The sequence below is a fragment of the Meleagris gallopavo genome, chromosome 4 (assembly GCF_905368555.1).
Source record: "Meleagris gallopavo chromosome 4, MGAL_WU_HG_1.1, whole genome shotgun sequence".
Taxonomy (NCBI): Eukaryota; Metazoa; Chordata; class Aves; order Galliformes; family Phasianidae; genus Meleagris; species Meleagris gallopavo.
This window is the reverse complement of record NC_139407.1, coordinates 58,544,201-58,562,168: the sequence shown is the minus strand read 5'-3', so window position 1 is coordinate 58,562,168 and position 17,968 is coordinate 58,544,201. Positions and strand designations below refer to the sequence as shown.

The 17,968-nt window shown below is 47.8% G+C and overlaps 1 protein-coding gene and 1 long non-coding RNA gene across 2 annotated transcripts; one reads left to right on the top strand and one right to left on the bottom strand.

The window, feature by feature from the left end:
* Positions 1–1,324: 1,324 nt before the first annotated feature.
* On the bottom strand, positions 1,325–3,832 carry MSX1 (msh homeobox 1). The gene is made up of 2 exons (XM_085223485.1): positions 3,282–3,832; positions 1,325–2,123 (listed from the first exon to the last, which is right to left on the bottom strand). The coding sequence occupies exons 1-2, from the start codon at positions 3,718–3,720 to the stop codon at positions 1,693–1,695; spliced, it is 870 nt and encodes a 289-aa protein (XP_085079611.1). The 5' UTR covers positions 3,721–3,832; the 3' UTR covers positions 1,325–1,692.
* A 442-nt stretch (positions 3,833–4,274) lies between these two features.
* LOC146544527 (uncharacterized) lies at positions 4,275–9,094 on the top strand. Its single transcript, XR_014883224.1, has 3 exons — positions 4,275–4,571; positions 5,062–5,278; positions 6,379–9,094. It is a non-coding gene; the product is annotated as an uncharacterized LOC146544527 (long non-coding RNA).
* Positions 9,095–17,968: the final 8,874 nt, after the last annotated feature.

Sequence of the window (17,968 nt, the reverse complement as noted above, 5' to 3'; positions counted from 1 at the left end):
TCTGCAGAAAGCAGTTGGGTTCAGGTATGTTGTTTCGCTGAGTTATTGAAAGCATCATTGATATTTAGAGGATGATAAAAGTCCCGCCTCGCCCCCAGCTACAGTCTCGCTGGAGCCGCGGTGCCTGCAGAAGATTGCCCAGCCTCATTACAGCAATTATTTTCCTTCTAACTTTGCCTCAACCTTAACGTTTTAAATTGCTGCAAATGAAAGCAGCGGGGGGAAAAAATAAAAGAAAAAGAAAAGGGGGAAAAAAAAAAAAAGAAGAAGAATAGGAAAAAGAAAAAAAGAAAAAAAAAAAAAAAACTAGAGAAAGTCCCAGTAGTCCTAACTTCTCTGCGCTCATTCCCGGAAAGTAAAGACAAAACACTAGGCGATATATATATATATTGAAAAGGGAAATCAGCGCTCCCTTACTCTAACGACCTGAACAACGAAATTGGGTCTGGGGGCAATGAAGGGTCCCTGGGCTGTCACCCGGCGCGGGGATGCGGCGGCTGCCGTGCCGGTGGATAGAGGGCAGCCCGGCTCGTCGCAGCACAGCCCAGCCCAGCAGAGCAGCCCGCTGCCTCGGCCATGCCCGGACCTTTCTGCCCGGCCGTGGTGACCGCTCCCAGCGGGGCCGGTCGCTGCGGGCTGCGGGGCGCCCGGATCCGCGAAGCGGGACAGGCGCCGAACGGTCCCGGCCAGCCGTCCCCAGGCCGACGGGGCTCTCCGAGGGCTGCGTCTTCACGAACAGCTCCATCTCCATACTCTATCCTCGGACAGCCCCGTCCCCGCTATTTCAACCCCAGCCCCAGCGTTGCCTGGTTGCCTGTGGTCATCAAACTTTTTCTGCACCATCTCGACCCCCATAACCCGCTTTCCTTCCCCAGCTTTCTTTCCAGATCACAGGGCTCCCTTTCTTTGAGCTTGGGCTGCAGAACGGAGATGTGCTGGAAGCCCAGCCCTCGGTCTCGGCCCCGATAGGGAGTAACAGGTCAACCCATCCGCACAGCCGTCGGGGCTGCAGCCCGGCTTCTTCCCGAAAAGGGGGAAAAAAAAGGAATGAGTTCCTCCCGGCCAAACCATGCAGATGCCTGGGGCAGTCACTATAATATCAACGGCCCCAGAGCTGGTGATGCTGCTCTGAAGAGAGGAAGGGAAAGAATCTCAGCCAGCTGCAGGGTAAGGAGACACAGCTTCACAGCCTCAGGTGCGTGCTTATCTCAGGCAGGAGAAATAGCCTTTGGCAGGGCCAGTTTGCTCTCCTGTCCCCCACACACATTCGGTCTGGTGTAATCGCCAGAAGAGCAAGGAGCAAAGAAAGTGCATGAAGCAAACAGTAGCTTAAAATTAATTTATTTAACAAATATAGCTATAATATAAATGATAATAAAATTTCAAATATACAGTATATTACATAGTACACAGAGAGAGCCCCTTCCAAAGGAGCCGGTGGAGAAATGGCCACAGGTAACAGCTGCTCTGCAGGGACAGGAGAGGCGGCTCTGCCTCCCGCTCTCACCTTGCAGAAATGTCCTTCTGGGCTGCCTTTGTGCCCTTTCTCTGCCACAGTTCCTTCCTCCCCAGGTGCCAGCGGGGCCGCACCAGGGGTACCTTCCTGCCAGGCACAGAACAGCTCCCAGGGCCACAGGTCTGGATGAGGGGAGCGGAGAAGTCTCTGCCAGGGGCCGCACGGGCAGCTCAGCCCTATGTAAGGTGATACATACTATATCCCACGTGCGCCGTGTACAGTCCCACAGGGGCCACGGGCAGCCCCGCTCGCTGGAAGGGGCTGGAGGCTCCATAGAGGGATGCGCCAGCCACTGCTGGGCCGCCAAGCGGGAAGGAGATGCCGAATGCGGCGGGTGGGAGCATAGGCTTGGCTGCCATCTTCAGCTTCTCCAACTCGGCCTCCTGCAGCCGCTTTGCCTTGGCACGGCGGTTCTGGAACCAAATCTTCACCTGCGTCTCGGTGAGGCTGAGCGAGCTGGAGAACTCGGCGCGCTCGGCGATGGACAGGTACTGCTTCTGGCGGAATTTCCTCTCCAGGGCCAGAAGTTGGGCCGTGGTGAAGGGAGTGCGGGGCTTCCTGTTGGTCTTGTGCTTGCGCAGGGTGCAGGCGGGGGGACTCAGCCGCCCTGAACCGCAGCAGTGAGGAGAGGAAGAGACATAGGTTAGCAGTAACCTAGTATGCCCTATGAGAGCTGATGGGGAACATTACATCCCCATTCCTCTTAAAGTGAAGCCCCAAAGACTCCACCGTTTGGATCTGTTGAGTCTTCCTGCCCGGGCAAGCTTAAAACCCATGAAGAACATATTTTCCTAAGTTTCACAGAGTTTTGGAACTCCTGACCGAGAGCCCTTGCAGCCATTTGAGCTCGGATATAACCTCTGGTTCCATGGCAAATCCCCACCCAGAGCGGGTACAAAGAGATCGGGCCCCGCACAGAGACTTGCAGCATCCCTTTATCTGAATTAAGGGAAAAAGATCGACTCAAAGGGCTGGACTGGCTTCTGGGGCTCACAGCCTCTCCCTTAGGCCCCCATGTACACGATTAAACATGTAAACATGTAATTAATGAGGGACTAATTCACACTCAGCCTCTCTATCAGCACTCCGTTTCTCTCCTCGTATTTAATACTAAGGTGTTCTCCTTGCTCTGCCCCGGGCTTGCTTAGGAAAAAGAACACAAAACAACTTTCACTTCTTTATTAAAAAAAAAAAAAAAAAAAAAAAATCACTTTCTGGGAAATGTTCCTTTCTCTAAAGGCAGAAGGAAAGAGGTGAACACCCAAAAGCAGCCCCAGCGCTGCTCGTCCCATTGCAGGGACACCCGCGGGCCTCCGCGATCCCGCTGCTCAGCGTCGGGCTTAGTTCGCATCTCTCCGTATTAAGGCAGCGAAACGCCGGGAACCGCCGCTCTTCGGACTGTCGGAATAAAGTACTTCGGGGAGATGCGCGGGGGGCTGCAGCGCGCACAAAAGCAGAGCCACTGATGAGACCGCATCTTGCGGGTCCTTATAATTTAGGGCCACTTTCAGAAAAAAAAAAAAATATCCAAAACACTGCAGAGGCTAAGTGTCGCTCGCAGACTGAGCCCAGAGCTAACTATAAGGGCAGAGCTGATTATTTATTTATTTTCCCTCCCTAGTTAACATTTGGCCCAGCAGTCGCCCTGACGCGCCCTCTCCCTTCTCCTCCGGAGCCGCCGCATTCGGGCGACATTCGCAGTGTTTCGGTGGTTTGGAAACCCCCGCCCGGCCGCGCAGCTTCTCCCCCTCCCACCTCTACTTACTGGGCGGGGGCGGCGAGAAGCGGGGGCTCTGCATCCAGGGGCTCCGCTCCGGCTTTTCGGGGCTCTCGGCCTTGAGCAGCGCATCCTCGGGCAGTTTGCCCAGCGCCCCGACGGACGGGAAGTGGCCGCCGAGAGGCAGCGGCGACGTCGGTGCCTCCGTCGTCAGAGAGCCGAGGTTGGCTCGGGCGGAGCCCAGCGTGGGCGCGGAACCCTCGGGGCCGTCTCTGCCGCCCGGCGGCTTCCTGCGGTCGGCCATGAGCGCTTCCACGCTGAAAGGCAACGGGGAAGGGGACACCTTGGGTTTGTCGCTCTCCTCCTCGCCGCCGCCCATCGCCGCCGCGACGGGGAGGCCGCCGCCGGGCTTGCTGAAGGCGGAGGCGGGCGGCTCGTCGCTGCGGACGCCGGTGGGCGCGGTGGTCATGTCCGCAGCCGGGGCCATGCAGGGCCGCCCCGCTGTCGCCGTGCTCCGCGGGAGCGGCGGCCGCGGCTCATGGGGGCGCGGCGGGGACGCGGGAGCCGTCGGCGCGGTCCGGCCCCGCGGCGGGCGGCGACGGTTGATAAAGCGGCGCGGGAGGCGGCGCCGCCCAATCAGCGCGCAGGAGGGCGGGGCGGGCGCTCCCCATTGGCTGAGGAGCGACGGCGGCCCGACGGCGGCCCCGGGAGAGGGAGGGGGAGCGGCGCGGCGCGACCGTCGGAGCGGCGTGGGGAGCGGGGGTGCGCTGCGCTCGGATGGAAGGGCCCGGGCGGCGGGGCTGGGAACGGACTGGGAACGCGACGCCGGGTGGGGCTCAGACGTCGGGAATATGCTTGCTAACGTCGGGGAAGCGGCAGTAGAGGAGCGGAGCCGAGCGGCCCGAGTATGGGGCTGCGTTGGGCATGGGGGCTCGGAGGGATCCCCGCGTGTAGTAGAGAAAGGAAAAAAAAAAAAAAAGAAAAAGAAAAAAGAAAAAGGAAAAAAAAAAAGGTGCTATTTTGAGGTTTTGGTTTGTTTTGAAATGAACGACGGCCCCGAGGTGTGTTTGCTCCGTGTCCCATGGCTTAGGTGCATGCGTGACGTGGGATGATCAAATGCTCGCTCTCCTAAAAAGGAGCATCCCAGCCCCCCCCATGAAATCTCGGCTATTCGGGTTTGTAAATGCGCCTTACGAGCACTTATCCCCGCGCCCAAGACGGACGTGCTGTACCGGGGTCCGCTCTCACACCACGATGGCCGCTCGCTGCGAAAAGTTTATTAATAGCTGCGGGGCTGTAATCTCCGCCAAACACAGGAGGCTCCACACTCATTTAGGGGTAATTATCCAAACTGGAGGGCCGGAGAAATCCCTTTTAGCCGGGCTCAATAAAGATGGGAGATTAGGTGCAGATAAATTATGAAATGAATTGATAGAATGGGGGTTTTATGAGCTGATAAGCAACGGGATCTGGTTGGAACGGACTGTCCTTCGCTCAGTTTCACACACTGCGAGCGGACGGGGTGTATATATACTATGTATGCTATATATGCTATGCATACAATGGGTGCTACCCTGCATCCCAACTCCCGATGCACGCAGCTCCGGGTGCCGCCTCCCGGCGCAGAGCAGCGCACCCCGCGGGGCCGGGGCTGGTATCCCGCTGCCTGCAGCCCCCACCGGGCCGGGGCGGGGCGGGGCGGAGGTGGGGGAGGGCGGGGTGGGGGAGCAGGGCTCGGAGGAGCGGCTGCATCGCTAATTGCGAGAATAAACAATCTGTCACGATTAGTCAGTGCCTCTAATAGGCAGACAAGCGATGTTGTTTTTAGGCGCCAGCAGCGGCCGGATCAAAGGCGCGGCCCGGAGGGGACCATTGAGGACGTTAACCCGCATCGGGGGAGCGAGGCGCCTCGGCCCTGGGACTGCGGTACGCCGGGGCGGAGAGAAGGATTTGGTGCTCCCACCGCAAGGAGATGCGCCCTAACCCCGAATTAAGAACCTAAACAGCGGTGCGTTGTGTCCCGCCTTGTCCCCTCGATCCTACAGGTAGGATCATGGCTTTTTTTTTTTTTTTTTTTTTTTCCTCATCCCAAACGTAACCATGCGAATAGAATAAATAAATAAATAAATAAAGTGATGTGTCTACCAACCCTCCCTGGGCTGCTTTCGATCTCCTTTTTGATGGAAATATGAAAGGAAAAATAAGGCTGCTGTTATTCTTTCTTTTTCTTCTTCCCCCCTCCCCCCCCCCCCCACACACGTCTTTTGCGGGACGTTGGGATGTCTCTGCGGTTTGAGGAGCTCAGCCCGCGTCCCGTAGTGAGAGGAGGATCCGCGCTCACGGATAACGAAATAATCAGCTCTGCATCTCCCCCACCCAGCACTGAACGCTTCGTGCTTATGCTTCTGTCACACTTGGTGGTATTTTAATTCCTATATCGCAGCAAACGCTCAGGTCTCACTCGCACTGCTGGCAAGCAGACGGGCAGAAACTTTCCTTCGTTTCTTGTTTCTTCTTTCCTTTGTAAATGAAACACGAGGGCTTTAGGTAAGGAAGGGAGAAATCCGATTTACAAAACGAAATCTGTCCCAGGATGGTTTCTCTTGTTTAGCGGGCGATGTTCGACACACAGGGCTCTCTTCCTTATCGCCGTGTGAACAGCGCTGGAATTTAGAAACTCTGCGTGCTGACGCGTTGGTGCCCTCACCCGCTTTTAGGTGCTTCGCTCTTATTTTCCTATAAGGGAAACCGAAGTGGAGGGGCAGGGCGGTACGGAAGGGTGGGGGAATAGGTGACTTTATTGGTGCTTGTTCCAGCCTAGGGCTTTTATGGGGAGCCGTGCGCTGCCCTTGAGGCACTTGAGCAAGATAACAATATTGGGCAATTAGCATCCCAAACAGTCCCGTTTCAGGAGATGAATGCGCAAGGCAAAGCTATTACCCATCGCGTTTTATTTCGGTGGGAATACAACAACAAACGCCGGTGGGAGCCAATGGGGGATGGGGAGGGAGGACGGGAGGCAGCCCGAGCCGATTCAGGGCATTGTCTGCCTTTTGTAAACGTTATCTTTTGACTTAAAGGCAGGGATAGGACAGAAGAGAGTTGTTGTTATTTCCCTTGTTTCTATTTTATTTCTCCCTCTTAGGACACCGGACAGCCCTGGAGAACTTTGGGGCACGGAGATACGGGGATGTGCGGCTCTGCCCGCACCGGGCACGACTGCACGTTCTTTGCGCACTCTTAGCGCGTTCCCTGCGTGCCCGCTGCCTCCCGATCGACTCCGTCCGTCGCAAGCGGTAACACTGCCTCGCGGGCTTTACGAGCCTGTAACGCCCTTCAAGTCCCAACTCCCTCCCGCTCCAGTCATTGCTCCACTGAAAATGGGAAAATGCCTCGCTTCTGCCCTTTCCCTCTCTTTCTTCCTTTGTGCCCAAATCAAACAGAACCCAAACCACTTTTAGGGCTTCAGACACCGGGGCTGCTCTCGGGGAGGTGCAGGGGCTGTGTACGACCGCACCCCCGCTCCGAGCCGTCCCCGTCCCTTCGAGGCTCGAGAGCGGAGCTGAAAGGAAAGCACTATTTCAAGTGGCCCAAATTAATTTGATCGCGACATTACGATGCACTTGGAAAAGATGAAAGAAAAGGCTGCCCGTCTCCTCCAAGATCTCTATAATTATAGATAATATATCCCATTTCAAAGCAATTAGCTCAATCAGGCGTAACGAGGCACTTTGCTGCCAGGGAGTAACAATGCCTTACGGTTATTTAAGCTTTAAGATGTCAAGCAGACTTCGAGACTCTCTGCTCTGCCCGAGAGGGAACTTGGCTGGCTTGGTGTTAGCCCCATGGCGAAGGCAGCGGTTCCTCTTTAGTGACAACGCGCCTGTTTGACTTCAGCGTTATTTGTACAGCTCCTGCAGTTCCTACCAGAGGAACATCTCTTCTCCAAGGGCATTTGGGGCCGGCATTTGCATGCCATCCCCTCTGCCTTTCCTCGGAGCCTTTCGTGGGTTTTTCTGTGGGGGATTCCAACTGCTTCTCACCAAGAGTGGAGGAAAAAGTGTTCATGGGATGAGCTCCCACAGCCTCCTGGTCCCAGCAGGCACCTTCCTACTCCAAAGCTTTACTCCGAGCTCTCCTCGTTTTTTTTGTTTTGTTTTTTCGCCTTTCACTATTAATCATAGTTGTTATTATTATTATTATTATTATTATTATTATTATTTTGACCTTGAACGCTCGCAGATGCCAAAGGTCCCAAAACAAAGCGAGCATCTCACTGCTGCACCCAGCAGCAAGCCATTGGGCCGCGGATGTGCGTACCTGAGTGCGGAATGGAGTCTGCCTGGCACCCTGGTGGGGAGCGGAGGCTAAAATACCGAAATCCCTTTGTCTTCACTGAAAGCTTCAGGAAGGGTGTGTGGAGAGGGTTAGCCCACTGTTTCTAGGGGACCCAAATGCCAAGGAGAAAAAGAAAGAAAAAAAAAAAAAAAAGAGGGAAGGAAAAAGGAAGGAAGAAAGGAAGGGGGAAAAAAGACGTTTTTCCTCTTTCTCGCTGCCACTGCAAAGAGATGCTCTGGACGAGCTGCATGGCACGGCACGGCACGGCACGGCACGGCAAGGCACGGCACGGCAAGGCACGGCACAACCCCCGCCTGGCCCCGGCCCCGAGAGGCCGTGCAAGCAGCCCCGGCCCCTGCGAGGCGTTCTTGGATGAAACGGTGCTGGAAGGAAAAATGAGCAAGGGTACAATTAACCTGTCAGCTCCCCTTGCAGGGATTTTTTATTGCTGGGGAGTAAGGGCGGGGGTGGGGTGGGGGGGTGGAATATTATATATAAATATCAAAAAAAGAAAATACAACGAAAAAACCATGGGCCCATGGGTGAGTCATTTGAACTGGACAATTCAAGGGAAATAGGAGGCCGGGGGCATGAATGAGAACTAAACAAAGTTTAACCACCCCTCCTTCTTTTCTCCATGTGCAAAATGGAAACCTTATTACATGATTCACTGTGAATCACTAGATTGAATGCGATCATTATGAGTAAATGATAGTCCGCGCTCCGCCGGTCTTTTCTTTCCTAGAGGCAAAACTATAAAATATGAAGGATATAAATGATCTCCTCTCCACTCCCTCAAAGGACGCCCATTCACAGCCGCTCTCTGTCTCACTCCCAGTTCCTTTTGCCCCCCCCAAATTCCCCATGATCAAGGTAGATTACAACAAGTCTCTCTTTTTCTTTTTTTTTCTTGTCTTCGCGTGCTTGTTTATTGGCAAAATGTCATGAAATGTAATTTGTCCCAAATTCTTTAACATGAGAAAATACTTTGTGGTTGGAAGAATCCACGTTGGTACTGCTGAGGCAATCTCTGATGCTCTGAGCAAGTTCCTTATGCTGCCATTTTACAGCATTTCTGTGTTTACTCCTCGATTCTCAGGAGCTTTTTACATATTGTTGCATAAGAAAAGGATTTCGCCAGCTCTAGTTATGAGATTTCCTAGATTTTTTATAGGCGAGGTTTACAAAAGCTGTATTGTTTGACTTCAGTCTGGGTTTCCATTTGGGGTAATTATTGTATTCCCAGCCTTCTTCTAATCATTTGCTCACAAGGACATAGTTTGGATTTTTTTTTTTTTTAAACAAAATGAAATACTCCAAACTTCCAATAGCATTGGAATAAGCCCTTGCTTCTTTGCTTGTTGTGTATCTCTTCTTTCCTTACCTCTTTCTAAACTGCTGGAAAATACCATATCTAAAGGACAACGGGATAGTCCTAATAGTTTGTTCCCAATAGAAACTTTGTTTCCAGAAGAAATGTTGATTAGGAAAACAACAACAGTAAAAACTTTTCAGAAGGAAACACATTTTGTATAGGCTCCTAGGGAAAAGAAAAAAAAAAAAAAAAGTACACTGAAAGAAATATCTCAGGAGAGCCAATGCCTATACGTGGCAGTGCCTGTGCAGAGGGGTTTCCTCCAGCTGCTGCCTCCTGACCATAGCTGCAGGCACTGAGGCTGGAGGTGGTCTGCTCCTTCCTGCACCCCTTCTTGACCACGTCAGTCTCCTCTGCCTCCCTTTTCCATTTGCATCTGTAAAAATCGAGGCCTGAAAATATGAGGGCTGCTCCAAAAGCAATGCCTCCTGTTTTATTCTGTTGTCCCACAACATCACTGACAGATGTTGGTGATATGGCAGTAGAGGTTGTATCTTCCCACCAATATTCCATCACATTTTGTTGCTATGTGACAGATGGCAGCAGAGGGGGCAGTCTGAGTGATATCTGACATGGAAGTACAGATGAAGCAAAGATGTATCACTGAATTCCTCCATACAGAAAAAATGGCTCCCAGTGACATTCACAGATGCCTGCTGACAATTTATAGAGACCAAACAGTGGATATGAGCACAGTGAGGTGGTGGATGATGCATTTCAGAAGTGGTGACAGTGATTCTGTTGGTACAGATCTTTAAAATCTCAGTGTGCAGACTCCTGTTCATTGCAGAGCTAATGGTAGTGACTGTGTCGAAAAAGAGTATCTTGTAACTGAGAATTTGCTCTATCAGCGTTATTGTGTTCTTTGTATCTTTTGTAATTTCCTCGGAAATAATAGGAGGCATTACTTTTGGAGCAATTGATGTGACTTTTAATTTCCCAGTGCAAAAGAAACTAGAGTTGTGCAGCAGAGTAACTGGTGCCAGGTATCTTCCAGACTGTCTATGGAGAAACAAACTTACATCACACTCTTGTAACTATCAAAGCCATCCGCAAACAGTTGGAACTGTCCTGGCGAGATGTGACCTCCTCTTTGGGAACTGTAGAGCTTAATTATTTTGGAGATGTGATCTCACCACATCCTTCTGCTGAGTGGAGGCTGATGGCTGGATATGATACTGTGAGTTACGTCATTCTAATAGATCAGTGTAACCAAACAATTCCACTGCTGGAGGAAGAGGGGAAAAAATCCCGAGTATTTTGTAGGGGAACTGGATTTGTCTTTCAGAAAGCTTATGTTTGTCTCAGATTTTCCATCAACTGCAAGCGTAGACATAATCAGAAATGTTCATTGCTGGGCTGATTAGGATTTGGAACAGAAGAGATAACATTTCTCGACATCAGGCTGCCTTGAGCTGCCTTCATGTTATTCCCCACATGTGTGTGTGTGTTTTTGACATTATTTATGTAAAGTGTGGGTTGTCCATTGGTGTTGAGTCATTTTGCCTTTCAACAGCTGTTTTTTTTCCATCACTCAGAGCAAAACCTCTAACAGCCCTTTAAGCAGCACCATACTCCTTGTAGTCGTCATTGCAGTCCTCAAGTGGAGAGAGAAGCTCTCTGAGCACTCACAGGCATATTGCAGGGAGCTGGAGTCCTCCAGGGATGCAGAGATGGAGATAATCTTTCCAGAACTTACGAGTTTTCAGTTGTAATCAAGCCCTCTTTCCTCCCATTTCGCTCCCTTTTTCCTCCTGGTGTTTTGGATTCAGTTATCCTGGGACATTATTCTGCCTTCTTTGTGCTCCCTGCCTGCCCCAGGCCAGCCCCACTGGCATGACCTTTAGGGATAAAATTCAATTTATTTGGCTACTTTGCAGACAGAATCTGAAGCCTGCCTTAATTTGTAGTTTACTTGTCCTCTGATGAGAGACTACATAGAAAGCCCCTATCTGATCAAATGGCCAGTACTTCGACACAGCCCAATTATGTGAAAATATATCCTCACTTATCATTTCAGGCATCGTATAAGCAGAGAAACCAAAGTCGCTCCCTGTCTGTTTGATTTTCCTCCTCAGACACACTTGTTTAAACAGGTACCGTGAGACTTTTCTGTAATCCTCCTCAGAGGAGTTCAGAAAGGGCTGTGGGCCTGCATGCCCCCAGCTGGGTGACTGTGCTGCTCCAGCACAGCATACAGTGCCAGAGCCCTCCCCCCCAGCATCCCCTCTAGCTCTGCCCACTTGGATTCACCCTGGTGCTGAGCTGGGACTTTCCCCGGTTTCACTGTATCCCCCTTCCTGGTCCAGCCCTGCTGCATCCCTTCCTGATCTGGACACCTCCTGAGCTGGTCCCACTGCATTCACCAGCCCTGTCTCACCTGCTCTATGCTGGCAACCTCAGTGGAGGCAACCAGTTGTCAACGAAGTTATTAAAACAGCTACCAAATACTAATTATCCAGCCTGGATTTACAGCACACAAGAGTTGTCAGGCAAAAGGCATCCCAGAGGGCTGCAGTCCCATTGTCCCTGTAACACACTTCACTGTAATGCTAAAAATTGCTAGGCAGTGGAGGTTGGTCTGGGATCGCACCTCGTAGCTTTCCTTGCTTTCCTTCATGACCCAGCCTGACAGACTCAGCTAGTATCTCACAGCCCAACAACAAGAAAGCCAACCAACCAATCAACAAATTAATTAAAAACCCACAAGGCTATCTCAATTATTTGCAGCTCAGGGCAGTACTTCCCTTCCCTTCCCTTCCCTTCCCTTTCCTTCCCTTCCCTTCCCTTCCCTTCCCTTCCCTTCCCTTCCCTTCCCTTCCCTTCCCTTCCCTTCCCTTCCCTTCCCTTCCCTTCCCTTCCCTTCCCTTCCCTTCCCTTCCCTTCCCTTCCCTTCCCTTCCCTTCCCTTCCCTTCCCTCTTCCCTTCCCTTCCCTTCCCTTCCCTTCCCTTCCCTTCCCTTCCCTTCCCTTCCCTTCCCTTCCCTTCCCTTCCCATCAGGTTTCAGATGAGTCCCTAGGTGCCTGTAAAGAACTTTTTCAAATTTCTGATAATTTCATGGAAGTACAGCCCATTGAAATCCATGGCAACTCTTAGAATGTAGTACATACAGTAGGCTTTGGGGATTTGGAGTATTCTCACACTTCCCATCTAAGAATCTACAGTAATCTTATCTTCAGACATTTGACAAAATTAATTTTCTGCTGAAGTGTGTGCAGAACTTGTAAGACATTAAACAAAAAGACAGTTAGGCACAGTAAAAGGCCATTGCACTTGAAAGATCGTATTTTCTACTTATTTTCTTCTTTTTACACTTCTAAACTTTTTAAAAATCTTCAATTATAAAGGTGCAGCAGAACCTACTCTTTTCTCAATTAAAAGAATTGGTAGTTATGTTTGATCTATACGATTTCTTCTTGCATCTTTTTGATCACTTTTTACTTATGTTTATGTCATGCTCTGGAAGGCTGATGTAGAATTTGGATTGGGTCTTCCATGTTGCTTCTATGGGATTTTTAAAAATTAAGCTCCATCTGAAGCGAAGATTTGAAATGCTCCTTTTAGTTAGCAACTCCAATCAGTTTGCAGGGTTCATAAAGATGGATCACTTACAGAGAGAGAAACTTGTGAGAATGTTGAAACAGACCAGAAAGGCAAAGGCACTGATAGGAGAATCAGTAAGAGGCTTCTCCAGATACACCTGGCTGGGATGCTCAGCACTGTAAGAGCAACATTTCATTGAAAGCTTTGCTTGTAAGGAGATACTCCAGGTATTTTTATGGGAGAGAAGGAAATTACTTGATTCAGTTACTAAAGTAAAAAAAAAAACAACAAAACAAAACAAAACAAAATAAAAATGCCATTGTGGGGTGCAATCCTTAAACGTGGAGCGCTTACAGTTTGTGTTTGCATCCGTGGGAACTAAACAAGGGAGATCCCAGCCAAGAGCTTTGCTTACAGGAGGGGCTGGCTGACAGAGTGCCAGGGCCCAGAGGCTGCTCTTAATCTGCATAGAAGAGGCTGGCTTGCAGATGATGCTATTTTGCAGACTGCAGTGAAACCATGCAATGGTCAGGCTTGATCTTGACATTCTGGTTGCATTGCTTGAAATGGAGGGTTTTGCTCTGGGAGTTGCAGTCTTCACATCTGTTATCACCCTGAGAAGTTTCTGGTTTCGTTTATAATGTCTAAGGACTGATGGGAACATCAGATTGCTTAATATGACTTCCTATATACATTACAAACCACTTCATTTCACCCAGTTGCAGCAGCATTGAGTTTAAAAAATGTGTTTGGATAAAATATAGCTTCCAAAAAAGTAGCTGGAAACTACAAGATGAAGAAGTCATTGTTCAAATTCAAAGATTGTTTTAGTATTTAATTATATCCCATTCTCGAGCCATCCAAGCTCAGGTTGGACAGGGCTCTGAGCAGCCTGGTGGAGCTGTAAGTGTCCCTGTTCATCACAAGGGAGTTGGACCAGATGGCCGTTAAATGTTCCTTTCAACTCAAATGATTCTATGAGGATATGATTGTATGATCCTAAATTAAATAATGTTTGATCTTTTCTCCTATAAGGAGATGAAGCCCTCTCTTCTACTTTCTTTCGGGGCTGTTTCTCTGCTCTTGCTCTTAGTCTCTTGACCCACCAGTGTGGGCCTTCCTGATGCTCACTCCAACATCACGAGATTTTACAGTGTGATGCTGTTTGAGCCCAACTCGACCCATGGATCTTCCCTCTCCCCTGACACCAGCACCCCACAGGGAAGCCACATTTGGCTTGCAGTCATTTCTGCACTTCTTCTGCCTTAAAAATATCATGGGATGCACCATAGCTCCTGGATATATATGAGGACATCTTTGTAGATCTCTGAGCTAACATCAGACTTAGCAGCCAGCCCATTGTGCTCTATTGCACACCTTGCACTGAGTAATTCATTGCTTTTCTTCCTTTATTTTTTCAATTTGTCCTTGCAGTCTTCATGCTCTTCATGCATCTGCCAGCTGTGTGGGGATTCACTGTTGAGCTGACTGCAGTACCAGAGGTTCTAATTAAAAACCACACAGTACACATTTGCTGACAATCGGGTCAGCCAAAACCAAGTGTTAACATCATGTGTGGGATCAGGGTGGAAACAAAGCTAGGGCTGGATGCATGTGCTCTGAGTGAATTGCCCCTATTGCCATCCTCATGTCTCTCCATCTCAGAAAGATACTTAGAATTCACCCACTTCATCATGACGTGTAATCACCTTCCTGGTTTATTTTTTATTTTATTTTCTACTATGACACTCCCGCCATTGCTAGGTTGAAAGAGGCAAATGGACCTTAACCTGGCACTCAGTTCTGAGCTATAAAACTCTTTTCTAAATACTGAATACCCTTGGCTCCTACAAAGGGTTTGTTTTGCTGCTGTTTGCTGTGATAGCATAACTCCCCTGAAATTAGTAAATGCCAGCCTGGAGCGAAAATAAGCTCAGCACAGAGGAAATCATTTTATCTGAGTGGTACTTGGTATGGGCTTCAGTAAAAGTTAAGGAAAAATATGGTAACACTTAAGAGTTCAACAACAAACATGAACAAGTCATCAACTTGTTGCAGTTTGAAGTCCACAGCACGAGCAGATGGGAGCTGAAAGTCTGGCCCTCTGTCCTATGGGCAGCCTTGGATCAGATAACACAGATGTGTTAGATTAAGGGCAGAACCTTATAAAATAAAGTACTGGCTGCACTGTGAGAGTCTTGTTTAAAAAATAAAATAAAATAAAATAAAATAAAATAAAATAAAATAAAATAAAGTAAAATAAAGTAAAATCAAATCAAATCCATTAAAACATCAAAAAATAACAACAAAAAAGTGTAAGAGAGCAGAAAAAATGGAAAGTTGATATACTCCTTCAGGTTTACACTCTTCAGATATTTTTTTGTTTTGCCTCGTGCACCCAGCTGGTTCAAAGGAACTGTTCTTTTCGTGGTACATGCATGCACATAACTACCATTGATGTGGAGTCTCCAGGTGATTTGATGTGCATTCCACATAAGGCATGGTGTCAAGAGTATGATCCCCACACAAAAGAGCTGTCTGAGAACCACTCTTTGGGATACATATGTATATATATACCCCACTCTCTGGAATCTAATATATATATATTAGATTCCTTTGCTTCACATCTGTATTTTACTAGATGAGAGTGCCTATCCAAGCAGCGGAACTACCACTGCTACTCTTTCATTTGCTTTGATCTGTGTGAATTTAGGAGGAAGAGGGAAGGGATAGAGAGTCCGACGGGCAGCAAGTTCTCAGAACTGTGTGCCATTTTGAAGAACACTGAATGTTTCGTAGTGTAATCCCAGCAAAGATGTAATGGTGCAAGAGGACTTAAGAGCAAACCAAAGAGGCAAACAGAAATAAAGATGTATATTTTTGAAGCTGATGAGCTGGAGAAAAAAAGAACAATTTCACACATCACTGATTCATCTGTAATGAAGTGTTTATAGATCTGTATAGTGACTGCCAAGACCTCAGTAAATCTGCTCTTCTCCCACTGAGTACAAAAAGACAGCTTTCTCAGGAATTGCAATTAGTGTGAAGTACAGAGGTTTAGCAACAGCAGCAGGTGGATATAACTATGGTCAGTAGATGATTTCAGGTAGATGTCAGTAGCAACAAGAGTCAGAATCATGGAACCATAGAATCACAAGGTTGGAAAGAACCTACTAGATCAACTAGTCCAACCATCCTCCCATTACCATTGCTACCACACTACCACAAGTTACTAAATCATACCTTGTAGCTCTTCATCCAGACAATCAGAATGCACCAGAGCTTGCTTGTAAGGAGGGACTAAATCTATATATCATGCTGGAAGTTTCTGCTCAAATTTGATGTAGTATTGCTGCACAAGAACCCAATTATTTTTTGGAGGAAAGATTTTTGTGCAGTTTTTTTGCCTTCTGACATTTGTAGATAAAAATTCAGAACAGTGTTCTGCATTGTCAGATTTTGCTGGATTTCAGAGAGAATAAAAGCCAACAACTTTAATCACTTCAGATTTTTCTTTCTGTCTCTCTCACACATAGACATCTCAAGTGTGAGCCAATTTGAAGTTGAGAAGTTCTAAATTGCCGACAATTTTTTTTATGTCAGCAGATTTACCCTATTTTAGATCAAAAAATGACTGAGCCCTCTCAGAACAGCTCATGTATATGAATTACTTCAAATCTCCCAAGCCTTCCCTGCTGTTTTCTGCCTCATTGTCATAGCTGTCCTGCTTGAACCAGAGGAGATCCAGAGGAGCAGTGTGGCCAGAAGAGAGGTGAAGGATTGAATAAAATCAGGGTGGCAGGGAACGAAGGGAGGACACAGATCCAGATGCAAAGTGAGTTTGTGACAGGATGAGGATGTGCCGAGCAAAAGTTTGGAAAGAAAAAATGTGGAGATGAATGTGGATGTGCCAGCATTTGTTTTCATGAAGGGTGGGGAAAATGGAACTGAAGATCGTAGGGAGATTTTTTACAAGGAAATGGAGCTGGAAAGAACTCCCTGTCCAGTAGTTACCCTCTGAGTAGTTCTAGCTGCATCATAACTGTCTAGAGCAGGTTTTTCACTGAAAAGAATGTACTCTTGGATAAGCTAAAATAAAACACTATCACATTTGCTTCATTTTTTTTTTAATCACTTTCTACTTAATAAAACACTAGAATATTTTGTCAATTCAAAACTACTATTCATTTTCACATTGCTCACTCTTATTTGAACAGAACCTCAGCAGCTAAGCTCACTTTTCTCTTTGAAGGACCTACAGTTTTTCAACTGTGTATGCCAAGAGAAATTTTAAATAAAAATTTGAGTCATCCTTGAATATTTAGGACATCCCACCTCCTTTTCCTCCTCTGAAGTTCTGTAGGCAGAACATCAATTATTTTCACGACACCCAGATCCTTTCTCCTGCAGAATTAACCTCCATGTCTTGTACAACATTTCACCATTCAAATAATTTAGGAACAAAACATGTTTGTGTTCCAGTGCTGTCACTTCTATAAGGAAGCTCAAATCACGCTCAGTTCCTTCACCAGAGATCACACAGGCACTAATGTTTTCAGATGATCACAGAAAATAAGTCCCAAAGCTACCATATGCCATCTGACCCCATACTTTGCTCACTCTTATAAGGATAAAGCTGCCAGAAGAGCTACCTATGGTATGATTTACAGAGGCAATGTACAGTTTATAATCTGCTTTATCTGTTGCCCAGACACCTGAGCTTGTTACCAATAAGCATCACAGAGGGTCAGGGGGTTTATCCAGTGATGGGACGTGAGATGTGGCTGTACAAGAGGACATCTCATTTTAAAAAATCATTTTGGAATGTAGCATGCCAGAAAAATTCATCAATATGCTGATACTGTCAGGAATACATTCACACATTTTACTGAAAGTTAATTTTGAAGATTTTTTTTTTCTTTCATTAGTTTTAATATTAAGAACTTTTTTCTTTTTCTTTTTTTCATGAGGAGACATGGCAGATATTTGTCTTGCAAGTCTTTTGTTTTCATTAAATATTTCTTGTTTGAAGACAGCTTGACATTTATGACAGAGCAGTTATTTTCCATAATAATTAAGAGAATCACAACAAAATCGTTATTTCATGTATGGAAAAGGTTGTAAATGATGAAGCAGCAGCAGAAGTCATATGCAAACATCTGACCTAGAATTTTCCTCCCTGCCTAGAAGATTATCTCGCAGAGTTTTAACAACCCTTTTCATGTCCTATCAAGTTCTGTAGTTAAAAAGGATGATTTGTTCCTTCACCCCTTGGGGTTTCCATCTGTCCTTGCAGCTACACAGCATCAGGAGAGGAGTTCCCAGCCTCCTCCATCTGTAGCCAGCTTCTGGCTCCCAAAAGATTGTATCTAAGAGCTACCTGTACTTGCAAGCCAACTTCCCACTGCTCTCAGGAAATGACATTAATCTTGTTAAGCCACAATAAACATTTTGGGTTGCTGCTGTCTTTTCTTCATTC